Source organism: Pezoporus flaviventris, unplaced genomic scaffold, assembly GCF_033815535.1.
Source record: "Pezoporus flaviventris isolate CSIRO_AGI_PZ_B2104156 unplaced genomic scaffold, CSIRO_AGI_Pfla_v1 ptg000142l, whole genome shotgun sequence".
Taxonomy (NCBI): domain Eukaryota; kingdom Metazoa; phylum Chordata; class Aves; order Psittaciformes; family Psittacidae; genus Pezoporus; species Pezoporus flaviventris.
The window spans coordinates 358,434-378,969 of record NW_026892690.1 but is presented as its reverse complement, the minus strand read 5'-3'; the positions used below and the strand labels follow the sequence as shown (position 1 = coordinate 378,969).

Sequence of the window (20,536 nt, the reverse complement as noted above, 5' to 3'; positions counted from 1 at the left end):
GCAAGCTTGATGCGCTGAACGATGCACAGGGACACTATAAGAAGGTCTCATGGTAGATGTACTTACAGATTTACTGTCATCCTGCGATGTAATGAAGTTAATGGAAGCCTGGAAACAGAAATACTGGTGTAAATTTGGAGTCCAAACAGGAAACCTTTTAGTTTACCCTGCTCCATACAAGCAGAAATACAAAACTCCAACCCCCTCCCTGCCCCATAGAGGGAAAAGCCCCCAAGCTTCACACTAACCCCCACTATACCTCCTTCTTCAAGTAGGGAGCAGTCCAGAGCCCACCCACAAGAACTTCATCTGCTATGTGAGCAGGCACAACAGCTCTCTGCACATCTTCAAGCACTGACCCCACCTTCCCCTTCCCTGCTCCAGCTCTTGTTTGCATCCCCTGCCCTCTGCACTTGCTACTGAGCTTGAGCAAAGCCACCAGGAAGCGTTCGGAGATGCCATCTCAGCCGTGGCCAGCAGGGAACAGCTCCTCGGGCCCCAGCGGCCGCCCGGGTGCTGCTCCCTGCAGCGAGCACCAAGCCCGGCAGCGGGGAACGCAGCGCCGGGAAGGGCCGCGGGGAGCGGTGCCGGGTGGGAGCAGCACGGAGCAGCAGCGCACACTGCACACCAGCAGCACTTACAAAGCGGGTCTCCCTGCCTGCCAGGTGAGCAGGCCGAGGGGCTGCAGGCGTCTGGAGAGGGGCAATGCCAGGGAAGATCGTCGGGGGGGAGACCGGGAGAGAAAATGAAGAGACCGGGATTTCCGCGTGAGACCGGCGCCCTTCCCCGCACAGAACCGCGTTCCCGGAGCTGGCAGCGCCCCACGCAGCTCCCTGCCGTGGAGAAAGCCCCTCCTCGGCTTGCACACACAGACCCGCCAGACACCCCCTTCCTCCCCTCGCCTGCTGCTCCCCCCCAGGAAGCTGCCAGAACTCAAGGCCAGGCAAGACCGTCATGACACCAGCTTCCCTCAGTAAGCCCGCTTCCCGCAGGACCCCACAGATCTCGGAACTATGCCTGTAAGTTCTGGCTGGAGGACAGGATGTCAAAAACAAAGAGTTTACATTAAAAATGGATGGCGGCAGAGAATGAGAGATGCAATTCCTTGGAACGTCTACTCCAGAGCAAGCGTGAAGCGCAAGTCTCCTGAATCCCTACCAAATGTACAAGCCCCAAGGCTGGCGAGTGCCCTGTGTCCTTCAGTGTCATCTGTTGGACCTGTTCCATTTTGTGTAACATTCATTGTCCAGGGAGAACTAAATCCACCAGATGCAGCTTTACCTGACACACAGGAGGCTGCTGCGCAAGGCTCTGATCCAGAAAATACTAAATCATGTAAATGTGACAGAAAGCTGATGTAGAAAGTGTGGGGCTGAGAATGCCACTGGCATGACTAAAGGGCTCAGCACTGGACACCAAGGCTTCTTCAGGAACAACTGCCAGCGGCACTAATTCACAACAGACATAGACCAAGGAAAAAGGCTCTGGAAGTGAGACACAGACTCAGGAATGGCAGCAGGGAGCAAACCTGCTGAAGGCTTCAGAGGGCTAAAACAAAGGACAAAGTCATGAAACTGGCTATTAGATCATTAAATTCTTTGCTCAAGCCATAGAGAATTCATGCTACAAAACCCCTGAAGTGATGGAACAAAGTACAGCAAGTGCTACATAACAGGAGCTTGAGACGTCCAGCCTAAAATTGGAGAGGAAATGCCTGCACCCACAAAAAAATGGTCCTGGGTGCTCTTAACTCCATAGAATGCATCAGCGAGGCCTTGCTGATTCTTCTCAAGAGCCATGGAGGACAGAGGGAACCTGGGAAGTTTCCACTGTCAGAGCAGACTTCTGCGAGAGACAAAGCTGTCGCTGCTGCCACAGGAATGGGATAATGACAAGCCACTGGGCTTTAAAGACAATTTATCACTGAGCAAGCCCATCATGGCTTAGAAGAACAGATGGCATTAGATGGTTGCTAGGGGCAAGGACACTGGCACTGAGCTTCCAATGTAAAAACACTGATAAACAGAAGCATCAGGGTACTAGGAGGGCTGCCTACAACAAACTGGAACAATGAACTTTCCAGCCAAACACAAGTTAAAAAAATCACAATGGAGCTGGCACTCGGAAAGATGCAGAACTCCCATCTCCAGAGGTGTTCAAAACTGAACTGCTCATCGCCTTGAGTAACCTCATCTAATTGGACCTGCTCAGCCTGTGCTTTTAGACCAGACCATCCTCCATAGATTGTTCTATGAGCAGCTGCACGGCCACCCTCTGGGATTTGGGCCTCATTTTCATGTGAAGATCTTTAATCACAGACTCAGGCTGGAAAAGACCTTTAAGATCATTGAGTTCAACCATTAACCTTGCACGGCCAAAGCTACCACTAAACCATGTCCCTAAGTTCCGCATCTACACATCTTTTAAACACTTCCAGGGGCAGTGACTGCAGCACTGCCCTGGGCAGCCTGTTCCAGTGCTTGGTAATCCTTTTGGTGAAGAAATTGTCCCTAATCTCCAGTTTAAAGCTCCCCTGGCGCAGCTTGAGGCTGTTTTCTCTTGTCCCATCCCTTGTTTCTTGGGAGCAGAGCCCAGCCGCCTCCTGCCTTCATGCTCCTGTCAGGCAGTTGTAGGGAGTGATAAGGTCCCCCTGAGCCTTCTCCAGACTAAACTCCCCAGGTCGCCCAGCCATTCCCCATCACACTCGCACTCCAGGCCCTGCACAGACTCCATTGCCCTTCTCGGGCCCCGCTCCAGCAGCAAATTAATATCTAGATCTCTTTTTATTGTAGAATGAGGAGAATGATCCCCACTCGGTTCCTTCTAGACAGAAAAATCCAGGGGAAGTGCCAGAGCCAGTGGGACCACAGCTGGAGAGCAGCTGCATTCCCCAGGAATGCCACAGACACAGGATAACTAAGGAGGGAGGACAAAGCCCCCAGCAGAAAAAACAGGAACACATATTGACTTTGAAGGGAAAATGTAAAAAATTCTATGAATATTGACCTTCCAAAGGCTGAAGTGACCAGTGGAACCTCCTGCCCCAGGATGAGAAGTGAAAGCAGAGACTTGGGACAATTTAAAAGAAGAGAACAGAGTTGAAATGAGAACCAAGAATGGCTTGTGAGAACAGGTAATGCTTACCAAACTCACCATAAAATCCAAATTACCAGGACTACAGAAACTTCCCATTTCAGAGTGAAAGCTGGCCTCGTACCAAAGAGTGCTAGAAAATACTCCCTAAGGGGAGGTTCAAGTGTGACTGTCTGCTGCAGGATCCTTCCATTTTCTTCCCAACATCTGATGTGGGGAGCTGGCAGCACCACCAAAAGAACCAGGGGCCTCTGGGAGACTGAGCAGCACTATTTTACAGACCTGGGATGGTTCTCCTGGTTTACAGACCTGGGATGGTTCTCCTGGTTTACAGACCTGGGATGGTTCTGGTTTACAGACCTGGGATGGTTCTTCTGGTTTACAGACCTGGGATGGTTCTGGTTTACAGACCTGGGATGGTTCTCCTGGTTTACAGACCTGGGATGGTTCTCCTGGTTTACAGACCTGGGATGGTTCTCCTGGTTTACAGACCTGGGATGGTTCTGGTTTACAGACCTGGGATGGTTCTGGTTTACAGACCTGGGATGGTTCTCCTGGTTTACAGACCTGGGATGGTTCTCCTGGTTTACAGACCTGGGATGGTTCTCCTGGTTTACAGACCTGGGATGGTTCTGGTTTACAGACCTGGGATGGTTCTCCTGGTTTACAGACCTGGGATGGTTCTGGTTTACAGACCTGGGATGGTTCTGGTTTACAGACTTGGGATGGTTCTGGTTTACAGACCTGGGATGGTTCTGGTTTACAGACCTGGGATGGTTCTGGTTTACAGACCTGGGATGGTTCTCCTGGTTTACAGACCTGGGATGGTTCTCCTGGTTTACAGACCTGGGATGGTTCTGGTTTACAGACCTGGGATGGTTCTGGTTTACAGACCTAGGATGGTTCTCCTGGTTTACAGACCTGGGATGGTTCTCCTGGTTTACAGACCTGGGATGGTTCTGGTTTACAGACTTGGGATGGTTCTGGTTTACAGACTTGGGATGGTTCTGGTTTACAGACCTGGGATGGTTCTGGTTTACAGACCTGGGATGGTTCTGGTTTACAGACCTGGGATGGTTCTCCTGGTTTACAGACCTGGGATGGTTCTGGTTTACAGACCTGGGATGATTCTCCTGGTTTACAGACCTGGGATGGTTCTGGTTTACAGACCTGGGATGGTTCTGGTTTACAGACCTGGGATGGTTCTCCTGGTTTACAGACCTGGGATGGTTCTGGTTTACAGACCTGGGATGGTTCTCCTGGTTTACAGACCTGGGATGGTTCTGGTTTACAGACCTGGGATGGTTCTCCTGGTTTACAGACCTGGGATGGTTCTCCTGGTTTACAGACTTGGGATGGTTCTGGTTTACAGACTTGGGATGATTCTGGTTTACAGACCTGGGATGGTTCTGGTTTACAGACCTGGGATGGTTCTGGTTTACAGACCTGGGATGGTTCTCCTGGTTTACAGACCTGGGATGGTTCTCCTGGTTTACAGACCTGGGATGGTTCTCCTGGTTTACAGACCTGGGATGGTTCTGGTTTACAGACCTGGGATGGTTCTCCTGGTTTACAGACCTGGGATGGTTCTGGTTTACAGACCTGGGATGTTTCTCCTGGTTTACAGACCTGGGATGGTTCTCCTGGTTTACAGACCTGGGATGGTTCTGGTTTACAGACTTGGGATGGTTCTGGTTTACAGACTTGGGATGGTTCTGGTTTACAGACCTGGGATGGTTCTCCTGGTTTACAGACCTGGGATGGTTCTCCTGGTTTACAGACCTGGGATGGTTCTGGTTTACAGACCTGGGATGGTTCTCCTGGTTTACAGACCTGGGATGGTTCTGGTTTACAGACCTGGGATGGCTCTCCTGGCTTGCAGACCTGGGATGGTTCTGGTTTACAGACCTGGGATGGTTCTCCTGGATTACAGACCTGGGATGGTTCTGGTTTACAGACCTGGGATGGTTCTGGTTTACAGGCCTGGGATGGTTCTCCTGGTTTACAGACCTGGCCTGATTCTCCATATCCTGACTTCTCAATTTCTTCTGCTATTGCCAAAATTAAATAGTCTCTGGAAAAGGCATTGCTGAGGCCACTTCTCAAAAGACACAACTCCTGTTCTGCAGTCACTCTAGGCACTGCCCTGCTCATTACCCCTCAGAGCAATAATTTTCCACTTTTGTGACTAGTTAATTATACTGCTGAGTCTCTGAGACATTCTGAGAGAGCAGAGCTCTTCCCCCAGTTCTCTAGTTCCTCCTGTGATCGACACTCCTTCACCTCAAGGACGGAAATGATTCTGAGCTCCCTGTGCCCCAGTACCACCCTGCCCTGGAAGCATGCTCCCTGCCTCTTCCCACATTGCCTCCCCTGGGACACTCTCACCTGCTGGTTACAAGGAGAATAGGGGGGTTCACGCCTGGCATTTCCCGTCCCCAACTCGCCCACAGGAGCCTGAAAGAGAGAAGACAAAGCTGGATAGTTACTATACAGCAGCAACTTCCATGCCTCTCCCTTAGCCCTGAGACCGGGAGACAAGGGAGACCATGGATATCCAGCCGAGGCCAGCTATGGACCACCTCACCATGACAGAACACTCAGCAGGGGCCACTAGCAGCTGGCACACTGCAGAAACTTGTGAAAAGTGCTGGAAACAGCAAAGGAATTAAACATTGGAATGGAGATCATCAAGACCAACTGAATCAGGCTAAAGCCTTCTGCCTTGTAAGACATCGCTCCCCCAACTGGGCCCTCAACAGACTGGGCTTAGTGCAGGCAATCCACCCATTGTAGAGACATGGAGCATGAAACCCACTCCCGACTGAGAGGAGACAAGATTCATCTCCAGCCACGTCCACTGCTGTAGGCCTCCTGGCAAGCCCTTTCCAAGTAGTCCAAAGCATGGGAAGGACAGGGCTTTCACCCCATGGTCACCAGTGCCCAGGCTGAACCAGCCTACAGCGAACCCTAACAACTAGAACAAGAAAGCAGAGTCCCAGTCATTCCCTACAGTCTATCCACAGGATTCAGGAGAATGATTTAAACAGTATTTTAGATGCCTAAAGTTGGGAACAGGTCATTTGGGTTGTAGAGAACTCTGAGCAAATCTAGGGTTCCACAGTCATTAATACCATACCCATGCAGGAGTGAGTAATGCCAATTTGATTTGAGTCAGCCTTAGCTAATGGTATTTCTACTGACCAAGCCAGGAGACATGATCTGAAGCTTATACTGGAGCAGAGAAAACATCTGATCCTCCTTAGCACTGTAATGACAAGGAACACAGCAGGATCAACTGATATGCTCCCATGCCTCCACTGTGAAGAGTGCTCTTGCTCACCCTGCTTCTGGCTACTGCTGTCCAAGTCCTACCATGTGCCAGCACATCAGCTTGCCAATCCCCAAGGCAGGAGCTGCTCTATGATACTGCTTTCAGGGACTCGAGCTCCCTAATCCACCTGACATGACTGCTCTAGTGCTGGTGCCAGCACACCGAACATGCAGGCAGTGGGAAACGATCCCTTTTGACAGCTACATGGAATCAGATTAGCTCCAGCCACCTGTGACACCCACCTCCGGTCTGATGACGGCTGATCTGACATAAAGTCTACCTTCAAAAAGTGCTTTGTGGGCACTGCTTTCCTTCATAGAATGGTTTGTGTTGGAAGGGATCTTAAAGCTCATCCAGTTCTAACCCCCTGCCATGGGCAGGGACCCCTTCCACTAGAGCAGGGTGCTCCAAGCCCCTGTGTCCAGCCTGGCCTTGAACACTGCCAGGGACGGGGCAGCCACAGCTTCTCTGGGCATCCTGTGCCAGTGCTAACCTGGAATATAGCATCTTTGGGTCTAGTCCTTGCTCTGGCACAGTTTCCTGTGCAACAATGAGGAAGTTAAACACAGAGCAGAAAGTTCTCCCCTGAAACTGGAAAGTCTGGATACACTAAAAGGTCTCCTCAAGGAACAGTGTGCTCCTGGGCTGCACATAAACCATGTCAGCTGCACTGCCTCTTAGCTTTCACAAGTCTAAAAATGGCTGTGTTTGTTCAGACCCAGATACCCACATGTGACACCACCACCATTGTCCTACAAGCCCCACTCACAACCCAGCAGACGGGGAACACCACAGCTACGAGCCTGCTTCCTGCCCACCCAGACTGACACAGGGGAAGTCATAGAATCCCAGAATACCAGACTGGTCTTGGTTGGAGGGACCTGCCATGGGCAGGGACACCTTCCACTTCCAAGCCTCTGTGTCCAACCTGGCCTTGAGCACTGCCAGGGATGGGGCAGCCACAGCTTCTGTGGGCACCCTGTGCCAGCGCCTCAGCACCCTCACAGGGAAGAGCTTCTGCCTAAGAGCTCATCTCAGTCTCCCCTCTGGCAGGTTAAAGCCATTCCTCCTTGTCCTATCACTACAGTCCCTGATGAAGAGTCTCCTGGGATCCTTTAGCCCCCTTCAGATACTGGAAGGCTGCTATGAGGTCTTCATGCAGCTTCTCTTCTCCAGGCTGAACAAACCCAGCTCTCAGCCTGTCTCCAGAGCAGAGGTGCTCTGGCCCCCTAATCATCCTCAAGTCCTCCTATGGACTTGTTCCAACCTCTCCATGTCCTTATGCTGGGGACACCAGAACTGGACTCATGACTGGCATTGCTGAAGTTGCCCGATGTGGCTGCCTCCCCTCAGAGGGGGCTCAGCAGTGCACACGGCAGGAACCGGTTCATTAGTGGTTGGAAGACATCTCAGTGACCATCAGTGCCCGACAGCCCCTGCAGGCCACGCTCACAAGTACTCGTGTTAGGCGGGACTGGAGCATGCAGAGGGGTTTAGTTGAGCGCCAGCGGCCCTGCCTGCGTGATTGCATGCCACACACCATGCTGGAGCTTGCCTTGGAGTACAGGCTGGTCTGCAGCACTCCCCCCCTGCCATAGCCCAGCGGCGGGCCGCCCAGCCCGGCCTTGCCCCTGCGGTTCGCCACCACGAAGGGGTTCTGGCTGAAGAGGATGGGCTGGGAGTCGATCAGGCATTCCTGCTCCGGCATCTGCTCCTGGGACACGGGGCCACCTGCGGGGTCCTGCTTGTCTAGCAGGGGCTTTTCTGCCCCACTCGTGCATGCGCTGGGCGATGCTGAGTCCCGAGGAAGGGCAGCCACGCTTCCGATGGCCGGATCTGGGCACGAATCGCGGCTGTCCTGTGCCACTGGCATGGACAGCACAGTGCAGTCACCCTCCATTCTGGAGCTGGCCTGATTATACTGAGCACACTGAGAGGAAAACAAAAGGATCAGAAAGAAATAAGGAGAACAGAGTAAAGGAGAGGAGGAAGAAAATATAGAGCTGATGCTGAAGGACAGGGCAGAGAAGAACTCCAGTACTAATGCCCACACGACCATCCCTTTCCCCACTTCTACTCTACCACCACTCTTGTGATCCCCAATGCTCCTTCCAAGAATCACAGTCAGCATGCAACACACACACCAAGTAGTGACAGGCACAAGCACACTCCCTGCACTTTTCCAGCTCTCATCCACACTCCAGCAGCTCATACCGCTGCTCTCCAGCAACTGACTGCCAAAACCTGTGCAAGCACAACCTCGCCATCTCACTGCAGCACATCCTCAGTTCAACTCTATCATCACACGGCCAAACCTCAGTTGTCTCACCCCTCATACTTTCAAGCAGTTCCACACAGAGGAACACCCCTTGCCTCCCTCCAGTGCACCTCCATACAGTTATCCACACAGTTATCACCAGAGCATCATGCCACCCATTTGCATCACACCTGCACGGGCAAACAAGCTTTTATGGCTCCACTTCACCAAAATACACCTCAACAACTAACAGAGAGCTAAATAACCAACAGAGCACAGATCCCTTTGAGCATTCTTCCTGAATGCAGGACTAAAACAGAGCTCCAGTTCTGCCTAGGCCCAGCTGTACCCATCCAAGATGAAGCACTGACCTTTCTTCTTTGAATACCATAAAAGAGAGTTTGTTACCCCAGCCAAAGCCTTCTTCAGGGAAGCAGAGATAATCAGAAAGCAATGATCAAATCTTCTACCCAAGCGCCTGCCAGGGAGCAGAAAGAGCTCTTCTGCTCAAAGCACATTCTCCAGCTCCTCTGTCATGGCAGCTCACAAAAATAGCTCTCAAGGGCTGGGTGGTGACTACAATGGCAGCTGAGAGGCTCAGGAATGTCTGGGGCCCTCCCCAAGCCCCCAGCCCAACCTAAGGCAGTCGTTGGCAGGGCCCTGGCTCATATCCTGTTTCCTCAGACCATGAAGCCTGTGTGACCCTTAGATATTTTGCTCTTGTAGCTATGTGACTTTCCAATGTAAAAACACCTACCAAAAAAACCCAAATAAAATCCTCCCAATTCCAATTTTCTTTTCCCAGAGAAAACTACACCAGCCACAAACTACACCAGTGAGGGGTCCAGTGCAAATTAAGTTACACCAGGCAAAAAGCACTTTCAGGAACGTTATTTGCTCACTGGGGATGCTGCAGTGGCAGCAGTCCCAGGCACCCACCATCACACACTGGGTCTGCCAGGGCTCCGGGCAGGCCCCACTACCGCTGTCCCTTGCAGGCAGAAGAGCACCAACACTGCACAGCCAGGCTCTAGGAGAACACCACCGGCCCACAGCTGACTGCTTTGCACAGAGCGAAAAAGCAAACAATGTCTTTAGGGCACCGTGGAGATGGACCCCTCATCCAGCCTGCATGAAGTCTGACGGGGAGCCTCAACCCCTGTTTTCTTCATGGGAATGATGGGAACCAAGCTCCAACTACCCCTCGCTTTCACCTCCAGCGCTGCTGCAGCGTGTGCCAGTGCAGGAGGCTTTGCTCCCCCTGCTTCACAGGAGCTATTTTTATCAGACAAGCAGCAGTTTCCATTTGGGGTAAGCAAAGATTTGGGCAATGCCATGTGCTTTTCCCAGCCTTGCCTCTGTCATTCAGGCAGGACCATCACATTTTACCTTGCGTCTGCCAAGGCAAAGGCAGAAGAAATGCATTTGCACTTCTGATCCATCACTGCCCCAGCCACCGAAACAAATCTAATTTGAAATCTCTTTGACAAGTGCAGAGAAAGAATCAATGGCAAGAAGCTGAAGAGAAACAGATTCAGGCCAGAAAGTGCAGATTGTTAATGAACTGACCATGGGGGGACACTGCTGAGAGATGTAAGTCTTCTCCATTTCCTACAGTGATGATTCTAAATGTTTTGCTGTGCCTAGCAGCAGTCATTCATGGTTGCAGCTTTCAAGCCTGTACTATGGAGAAGACAGAGGCTACAATAGCTCTTTTATTAGCTGATGGCAGTACCCAGCCATCTGAAATTCTGCAGACATCAAGTGACTGAGAAGCTGGCACAGCCTGAGGGCATTGCCCAGATCAGCATTTCCATGCAGCTTTCAACTGGAGTTTTGTATTGGGGTTTTAGAGGTTTACAAACAAAGCAGGCTTGCAGCTCAGCCAGCCCTTGTTCTTCTGGCTCACAAAAGGCTCAATACACAGCAATAAAGATTAACCCAAGACAGACACCATCTGCCCCTTCTGCAAGGGCCATGCTCGGGAAACCTCAGGACAAATTCCACCCACAATCCATGACAACCCATTTGCAGCTCCTGCTCAGCAGTGTGAGAACAGCAGGGCCTGAGACTCCTTTTCAGGGAGCTGGGCAGCACCAAAGGATATGCAGACAGAAAAAGCACGATGGGAACCAGGCAATAGCATCAGTCACATAACTGAGTCACCCTGTCTGACACCTGCTAAATGAACCGTGTGCTTTTCTGCTGGCCGGACACGACACTGATCCGTGCCCTAGTCTTCCTCACAGGCAGTCACCACAACGGGCAGGGGCAGCTCCTGAAGGAATGCCAGAACCTCCCTGTCCTTGCAGCCCACATCTCCCTGCACTCAGGATCAGAGCAAAGACAGGGCTGAGCAAATGACAGCTGGAACAAGATCAGCGTGGGCACCAATCGGCTCTTCCCCTGAAATGGGACATTTATAGATGCCACCCATACAGCCCGGCATTCCAGCGTGTTTGGTCCCACATTCCAGCACCCAGCATTCCTGGTTGACATGGACTGCTCTGCACACAAATGCTGCTCTGCACTGCTCTGGATGACACCAGGGCTGAGCAGCAGAGGCAGCTGCCTGCATGGGGTTGGCTTTTGCCTTGTTTCCAGCTGCTGACTTACACCAAGAGATGCTAAAAATACATTAAACCTTTTCCTTTGCTGTGTGAACAGCCAGGAATACACAGTCTGATGGTGACAGCAAAGGGTGGTCTTGCTGCAAAAAGAGGAAAGGAACGGAGGTGAAGACAGAACGTATGTGAAGAAGCAGACAGAAACCTATTGCAATAGGTATGATGAAGATAAAACATGACCAAAGGAAGCAAGGATGGAGGGGTGGGATTTTAAACAACACAGCGGAGAGAGATGACTTTGTAACCTGTGAAGTCTGTGAAATACAGATTTTCTCTCGGCTGAGCTGCCACCACAAACCAGGGGCTAAAATGCAGGGTCCAGAGGAGGCGTAGTCAAGGCTGTGTCAGGGCTAAGCCATAACATGCAGTCACTGCCACTTCACCTTCCACAGTCCCAGGTGGGTCTTCATGTTCTTTTAATACCTCTGGTATCAGCACCCAGCATCCCTCCTCCTTTCTGAGTATCACCTCACAATGAATTTACAGCTAAGCCATGCACACAACACTGTCATCTTCTGAGTCAGGAAGAATGTCCCCCTCCCTCCTCTGCAACTTGCAGTAGCTGCCTCCTTCCATGATATGCCCCCTGCCCTCTCCCATTCATTTGCCCTCTGCTGCTGGGCTGTTCTCCCTGCCTGGTCCGAGACACTTCCTTTGGCATCTCAGCAATGACACAGGCCATTTGAACACAACCTGGCTCTCTGCTCTGCTCATTTCCTTGTTCTAATGTTTTGTGGCCGCTTCCTGCCTCAGACAGCATCCAAGTTCACCACAGTTCTGCTTCCTGGCTCTCCTCTGTGGAGATATCACCTCTCACCCAGGACACAGGGCAACAGAACAACCACAGCCCGCCCCACGGACCCACAGGCCCCACTTACAGTGCGATTGATTCTCTGTAGGCCAGTGCTGGGCAAAGCGGCCAGGGTCCGGTAGTCCAGCCTCAAAGGTTCACTGCTGATGTTCTGCAGAGGGGGGAGCACAAAAACACAACCACCAGGAAGAGATCAGGCCTGAAGTCAACTACATCAGCCAGAAAGAGCAGTTAAAAGGAAACTACCCTTGTCTACAACCAAGGCCTTGTCTCCAAACTCTGCAGGAAGTTCCCACTGCCTGGAAATAAACCTGGAATTGTTAAAAACACAACCATGAGCACCCAGGAGAGGGGCCAGGCTTGAGAAATCCTGCAGAGAACAGGATACCCTGGCCCATGGTCACCCACCAGTGCACAGATCCCCCCATTCCTCCTGCCTCACATGTACATGTCCATCCCTCACGGGGAAGAGGAGAACGTGGCATACGTACCCGTCTTCTCCGAACAGCACCCAGAAAGGCTCCCAGCCTGGATGTGGAGGTACATGAGACTGCAAATCTACAGTTCCTCTACTGTATCTTTTATCAGCCTGAACTCACACTTCGTGTGTAATTTCATTGAATTTTGTTTCCCATTTGCCTTTCTACTTCAAACCATTGTTTTTCAACATTCCTTCCTGAACCCCATTACAGATTTCCTCATTTCTGGTATCTTTCCTTATACCCCAAAGTCAAGTCTGTTGGGGGGATACAGAAAACGGAGAATAGAAGTTATGTGGAACAAGCACTTTTAGAGACTTCCATGGCCTTCAAGGCCAGTTGTGTCCCTTTTCTGTGACTCTCCAACCCTCCCACCGTGCTCCTCACCTCTGCCTCCTCCTCAAGCTGCTGGGTGGCTGCCTCCCGCTCCCTACGCATCCACTCCTTCTATGAGACAGGACAGAGTCAGAGCAGCATCCAAGCAGCACAGGCAAAGAAAGATGGAAAGAGGTCATCACCATGCTGGGCAGGAACTCCAGAGAGGGGATAGAGGAGCATGAGCAGTGCTGGGACAGGGAAAGGATGAGCAGAAACCCAGCACATATGCTGGGCCTGGGGAAACAGGAGCTGGAATTCTGCAGGAGTTATCACCAGCAAAACAGATGGGAACAGACACCCCATACAACACCAGCCAGGGTGTCACCAGCTGAAGGCTAGAGTGCAGATGTCCCCAAGATCTTCAGCAGGGTCACTCCTGGGGAACTTTGAAGGGAGCTAAAGCCCCAAAGCCCCCCCCCACCCCCTTCCCCCCAAGCACAAGCTACAGCATCACTGAGGGAAAGAAGAAGGTTGCTTATTGCTAGAACAGACATCCTGACAGAGCACAGACTGGAAAGGCTGGAAGGAAATGGGAAAACAGCTCTACAGAGCACAGGCCTAGATGTTACTATGGAACTAAGGAAAAAGACCTAAAAACAATCACATGCTTATTAATAGCATCACAGCCAAAAGGCTCTACTTAGAGACAGGAACTGTCTAAGCATAAGGCAGGCTAAAATGAGCTGGTCAGCTCTCAGCCACCAGCAGAGCACAGGAGCGACCAGGGAACAATTCCACAGGCCCCAGCTGCGGGCTTGCTTCCAAGCTGCAAGAGGAAGGTCATAACATTCCTTGTCTTGAAGAAAGATTTCTGTGCATTTATACTTCTGTGCCTGTTTGCCCGGCCCCTGTGCTGCTGGGCGAGGGCTGTGGACAAAATCAGCATCATTCTGCTGTTCTGTTGCTTATTGCAGCCCTCCTGACTGCCGCAACCCCATGTCCAGAAATCTCCAGGCTGGAGGGAAGGGAGGTGGAAGGTAGCTGAGAAATACAGAGGAGCTAACTAAAAATTCTGATAGGGCCCGTCTCTTCAAAAGCATCTCAGCTTTGCCAAAACCAGTGTCCCACATCACCTTGATCTCCAGACAGTAATGAGCAACATGAGAAGACACTAATGCTCTGGAAGATCACAAGAGCCAAAGGGATATTCAGGGTTACTTAAGCTAAAGTCTACCCCAAATCTGGTTATGCTTATTTTGGCCAAGTGTTATTTCTGGCCAAGTGTTCATGCTGATAGTGATCTTGTATGTGTGACCCTCCCCTGAGGTCCTAAGGTGAAGAGAGACAAGAGCACAAGCCAGGCTAGATGGAGCTGTGGAATGTTCGAAGTTCAGCTCTAGAGTTTGTCATCTGGGGAAGCTCTGGATTAAGACTAGAAAAATAACTACAGCTACAGAGCTAGGATAGAGAAGTGCATTGTGGAGAGTCCAAATTAGTGGTATTTCTATTAGAAACTGAATTATAAAAGAACTGAACTTGAACTTGAGAGATGGATGCAGTGAGTGCAACAGCGGTGTCTGAAAACCTCTACAGACGAGTGTAGCAAAGCCAAAATTCTTCCCATTTCTCCAGTTCCCAACCTCACTACAAGGAGACACATTTGATCTCTATTGCTCTTGTTCAAGATTGAACATGAAATGCTGAAGGTATTAGAGAAAAGGCACAGAAATGGTGACACAAACAGATTTACTGAGCATCTCGTACTGAGGTGGGAACTTCCTCCACTATTACAATGGCAACCATACAGTGCTGGCTCCTTCACTGCTATAAACTTAATCATCAAATCCAGTAACAGAGACAGAATCCTGGTTTCAAGGCCATGCTAAAAGGCAGCAGCAGAAAAATATCTTTGCTCTTGGGTCTCTGACCATGGATCCCAAGATGTCAGAGGAGCCTGAAACATCTGCTGCCACCTCCTCCTTGTACCCCAATGGAAGGGGAAGCAGAAAATGTGAAATCTTTTCAAGGCACAAATGATTCTGGAGGGGGTCTTGGCCTCTGGTAATCACCACCTACAGACATATTGCAGAGGTTGGACATACTACACTCATTACACTGAGCCCTGCTGCAGTGGGAGAAAAGGCAGTGTATGGAAATACAGACCTCAGAGCTCCTTAAGTATGTGTCACTGCGATCTCAGAATATTGCTTTACAATATTTCAAAAGCAGAACAGCCCAGAAGGATGAAGCACAGCGAGTGGGTGCTGCTCCGCCTCCAGGAGAGATACTGGGTATTTGTTAGAAGAGGCCCACCAGTGTTTTGAAACATTGCTGACTATGGCTGATATGGCTGAATGGTTCGTCATTGCCGAGCTGGTTTCTTTTTCATTAACCCTTGCAATAAAGTGTCAAGTGCAAGTTTTCCATCAGAAGCTATTGTAGTAACACGAGCACTTTTGAAATGAGATATGACCAAGGCCATATCACCAATAGGGAAGGTTTTTCTGGTTTGGTTTTTGACAGTCTCTGGGGTATTTTTATCTCAGCGTAAATTTTGGAAGAGCCTTTATCCACCTAAGACTGAACTCATTCAGCCTGCTCAGACAGATGTTTTGGGCCAGACTTGCTCTTGTTTCACCTAGTGGTGTTAGAAATGCTGGTAACGACACACAGTACCTGAAGACTCCTGGAGAGTGTTCAAACCCAAATGCTGCCAACCTAAACCTGGTAGGAAAACCCTTTGGTGTAACAGTAACACTACAAAACAAGGCTTTCTGAAACCACAACAAACCACTCTCAGTTCCTTCCTCTGGAAGGAACCAGACATTTCATTAAAAAAAAACCCAAATCTGATCTAAACTGGCTCTGCTCTGAGCTGAACCAAGTGACCTGTGACGGTTCCTTCCTTCTCAAATGATTCACAGAATCACAGAGTAGTTTGGCTTGGAAGGGACCTTTAAAGGTCATTTAATCCACCCCCCCCTGCAATAAGAGAGACATCTTCAACTACATGCTGGAGAGGGACTCTTCATCAGGACAAGGGGTGATGGGTTCAAACGGAAAGGGGAAGTTCAGGTCAGGTATTAGGCAGAAGCTCTTCCCTGTGAGGGTGCTGAGGCGCTGGCACAGGGTGCCCAGAGAAGCTGTGGCAGCCCAATCCCTGGCAGTGCTCAAGGCCAGGTTGGACACAGGGGCTTGAAGCAACCTGCTCTAGTGGAAGGGGTCCCTGCCCATGGCAGAGGGTTGGGACTGGATGATCTTAAGGTCCCTTCCAATAGAAACCAGTCTGGGATTCTATGATTCTAAGATTATTCTATAAGATCATTCCACTGGAAGATCTCCTATCTAAGTACACATCACAAACAACATCAGGACACCTTACAGATCTTAAGGACAGAAATCCCATGTTTTATTCCGGCATGTGCCCACATCAGCTTAATCTGTAGGCCAGCAAGGATAATGCAAAGCTTCCAAAGGGATTCTGCCACACACTGAATGTCTTTTGTCTCTCTACCCCAATTATCCATAAAGTCACATCCTGCACAGCCCACTGCAGTCACTGACAGAAGGCAGAGCAGGCTTATAGAGATATGAAATATATACATGCATATTTAATCTAGCCTTGTTCTTTGCTGTCTCCTCTTACAGCCTGTGCCATCATCTATTCAAAACCTTGACCATTTTTTTCAAATCAAGTAAAATCTCAAATATTAACTAAATTCAAAGATCACCCCCATCCAGAATTTCCAACATAACCACACTCTTGTGGGGCAGCAAATGTGAAACAAGCTGAGTGATTATAACTACAGGAAGAACCTAGAGAAACATCAGGATTGTCTGAATTGGAAACCTGAAGAAACACCTGCAAAACAGAGCCAGGGAAGCAGATTCCTAATTGAGAACACTGAAGAATTCCATTTCTCTTCATCTTCCAAGAGAATCTGACTGCATAAATTACAGTTTTAAGAGAGATAACTGGAAATCCCAAGTCCTCTCAGGGCTTGGCCCTGCTCATCTCCCTGTGAAAGACTGAAACGCTGGAACACAGAACTCTCATAATGAACCACAAAAATGATCATGTAAACTGAGGAGCACAAGTGTGTGCGCGACTCACAGCGTCACAACTTCACTTCAGGGCAGCTCTGAGCTCTGTGTTCTCATCTTTGCTCAAAAAAGCTCTGCCAGGTCATGAAGGGCTGTACAGAGAGAACCGACTGAATGTGGCACTTCCCAGCTAACAGACCATTGGTCTCCAAGTTGCAGCTTAGCCAGGAGGTACCAGCAGGCAACAAAGATGAACGCTGTAAATAACAGGAGAGTTCCACCAGAGAGGTGCAAAGGGAGGGATGGCAAAGCCAAGAAGCAGCTGAGTGAGCAGTGCCCTACGAGGAGGGAAGGCCCAAAGCCCCCACAGCATGAATGACTGGGTAGAGATGAGCTGTGGCATTTTCTTTGGGCCTCACAGGCTTGGCAGAACTGCTGCCAAGAACAGACTCTGCTACACAAAAAGTCTCTCACCACTTTCTCCATTTCTTCTCTCTCCCACTGAGTTGCTTCTCTCACCATTTCCATCTCCTAGGAGAGACCAAAGTTAGAGCCACTTCACTGAGTGCTCTCTCCCCCTGGAGCATCTGTAAGCTCATGAAGACTTCTGAGTCCCATCCTAGCGCATTCCTGACAAAAGTGCTGGGAACTCCTGATCCCATAAGAAGGAAGTCCACTACCCATCCTCCTCCCAGCTGTAGCCAGAACACCCACCTTCTGTAGGATCTCCAGTTCTTCAGGGCTTAAATCCCTATCAATAGAAGAGATACTTTCCAGGCTATTCTTGCGCCCAATACCAGCAGCAAAAGGGTTTGCAATAATTCCTGGAGACATCTAGAAAGCAAAAGGACAGTCAAATATGGTGGAAGCCCACAGCATGCCATACAACAAGCTCTATATCCTGGGCTCCCAGACAGAGAGTACCAAAACAATCAATCCTAGGGAAGTCAGAGCTTTCCACAGCTTGAAACCTGTCAATTCCTCAAGGAACCTGAGCTCTAAAGATGAATTTAAGTAGAACCAGGTACAGCCAGGGAATAAGGTGACCAGTGACTGGGTATATATTCCAGTGGAGAATAAAAATGCTTACTTGCTAAACCCTGAAAAAAGTAAGCTGTGAAAGCACAGGGCTGCTATGGGAAAGTGCTTCCCTGGGGGGAAAGGCACCAATAAACAGACAATTTGCTTGCAATGTACATTGGCACAAGAAAAAGCAGGCATAAATAGCCTGGAGAAAACTAGTGTGAACACTCCCCTTCCAACCAGTGCAGGGACATTGTGAACAGTTCTATAAGCAGCACGAAAGACAGTCTCTTGATACTGTTGCTTTTATGAACTGGCAATCACCTCCAGTTCATAGCGCAGGAGACCAGACGGTGAGACTGGGACCTCAAAACCAAAACCCAATCAACCAAAAATAACCTACAGCAAACAGCTGGAAAAATCCAGGAATCTTCTCTGAAGAAAGAGATAGGATCCCTGTGGCACTGGTCACTGCAAGGGCACCCTGCACTTCAGTCCTCACCTCAATGGCAGCTGCAGCCTTGGGATCGAAGCCATCACACACCAGCACGAGGAGCGCGTCACCCACGCTTCGGAGGATCTGCACAGCTTCCGTGTGTGTCATCCCCAGCAAACTCTGATGGTTCACCTCCAGGATCCGCATTCCCACCTTCAGACGGCCATCCCGGGCTGCAGCCCCAGAGGAGCTCACCTGGAACACAATGCGGGGAATCGAGATGTCACCAAAGGAGGTTAAGAGAGGATCAGAGAGCTTGGGAACCACTGGGAAGAAGGGATGAAAGAGGACGGGATCCAAAGGAGACAGGGGGAAAGGCTGCAGCTACATGTCAGGGAAAGCATCTGAAAGTACTTACATCTAGTTACAGAAAGAGCAGAAAAGGAAGAACGTGAACAGTTTGGTAAAGGAAAGAGGTCTGGAAGGAATTTATTCTGGGAGATGAAAAGAATTTTTATTTGGAATGTGTTGTTCCAAGGAAAGAAACTGCTTTTGTTTTGTCAGTGCAGTGGGTGAGGAAGCAAGCTCTTGCTCCCAAGTCATCTTCACAGAAAGGAAAGTGGAGGAATTTCTTATTGAGAGAGAGGCAGAAAATGGGACAGGGATAACTTTCATGGATAAAGATAACTGAGGCAGAGACAGGAGCAACCAATAATGATGCCCGTCTGATTTCCAGCCTCTCTTTCAGGGAAATAATGTCTAACTCCTGTTTTCCTTCCTCAGCAAGTGACAGGAACTCCCACTTACCTCACATACACAAGCAGTCATAGGGAAAGCAACTACATGCAGTACATTGATAAGGAACATGAAAGTCACAGCTTGTCTGAAAGAGTGCAAGCATCCAGGTATGTTTGAGGAGAGAATGAAATGCAAGTGCAAACTCTGGCACCAAGACAAAGACAGGAAAGTCAAGGAGTTTTAGTCTTCGTTTTCCTTTTGTAACAGGAAAACAGGACTAGCTGTGGGCATAGAGTGAAAGAAAAAAAACAAACCCCCAAACACAAGCAAACCAAGGCTCTGGAGAAAGATGTGAGCTGGGGAAGTGAGAAAAAACTGAACAGTGCTGACAGGAGAAGCTGCTACCAGGAACTAACAGAAATACCAGATACAACTTCAAGTGCCTTAGGGAAAGGAAGAGAATCACCATCAGGCATTGCTTTTTCTAATGGGAAAGCAAAGAGCCTGGAACAAAATGGCATGTACAGAGTCAGGCTGGAAATGGAGATGTGGGTACATCTGGCATCTCAACAGACCTCACCAGGAACAGCAAAGGCAAACGAACAGCTTCAGTTCAAAGGCCCAGCCTCAAAGCCGAAGGACAACGTGACCAAGCTTTCCAAGGAGAGTGATGGGCAGTGCTACACCAGGGCTTCGCAGAAAGAGTGTGTCTGCGCCAGGGATCTCAAGCAAGTCTGTGGGGCTACAACAAGAGGCTAAGGAGAGCACAAGGGCACACGCAGTTGGTGGCTGGGGGTAGGAAATGCAAGGACCTATGCGGCTGGTTGTCAGTGTGGGGTGGAGGCACAGGTAACATCAGAGGAAGGAAAGAAAGGAAGGAAGGATACTGCACACCATGTATTGCTGGACCCAGAGAGGCAAAAACCCCCAAACCAAAGCAAAGGCATGAGGGTGTATGGGATTGATGAGAGCTGCTTTGGAGAAAACCCAACGGATACATGTTTAATAAAGTGCCTATAAAAAGAGAGAAAACATGCTGCACCACTTCTTGCTTTAAGGACTGGGGCGAGGGGAAGCAGCCATGCACACTGCACATGATTCCTCAGGGCTGTGAAGGAAAACATGGAAGTGAGTGTGTGTACATGCACAGAAATGGTCACATGCAGCTGAACAGAACAAGACCAAGTACTCACAGTTTCTTTTCCAGGGACAGCAAGTGCATAGTGTGAGAGTAAAACACCCAGAAATAATGGGAGGAGGTGAAGTTAATGTAGGAAAAATGTCCTTAAAGCCAACTGCCATCTGTACTATTGATACATCCCTGAGGGACACTGAGCGATCCCCACTGAGACACACCATGGATTTCAACCTGTAGA

General features: G+C 49.8%; 1 protein-coding gene across 36 annotated transcripts in view; it reads right to left on the bottom strand.

Moving 5' to 3' along the window:
- The window catches only part of SCRIB (scribble planar cell polarity protein), a 106,424-nt gene that overhangs the window by 25,205 nt on the left and 60,683 nt on the right, over nt 1-20,536 (bottom strand). For 12 of the 36 annotated variants that reach the window (XM_061479101.1, XM_061479110.1, XM_061479118.1 and 9 more), the window contains 8 exons: nt 18,489-18,677; nt 17,678-17,797; nt 17,438-17,494; nt 12,989-13,045; nt 12,190-12,273; nt 5,482-5,550; nt 642-692; nt 67-108 (listed from right to left, as the gene is read on the bottom strand). In XM_061479101.1, coding sequence (XP_061335085.1) covers nt 67-108; nt 642-692; nt 5,482-5,550; nt 12,190-12,273; nt 12,989-13,045; nt 17,438-17,494; nt 17,678-17,797; nt 18,489-18,677 — 669 coding nt within the window. Of the gene's footprint in view, nt 1-66; nt 109-641; nt 693-5,481; nt 5,551-7,802; nt 8,358-12,189; nt 12,274-12,988; nt 13,046-17,437; nt 17,495-17,677; nt 17,798-18,488; nt 18,678-20,536 lie in introns of those variants that run through there. The other 24 variants (XM_061479104.1, XM_061479119.1, XM_061479121.1 and 21 more) reach the window with 16 other exon arrangements.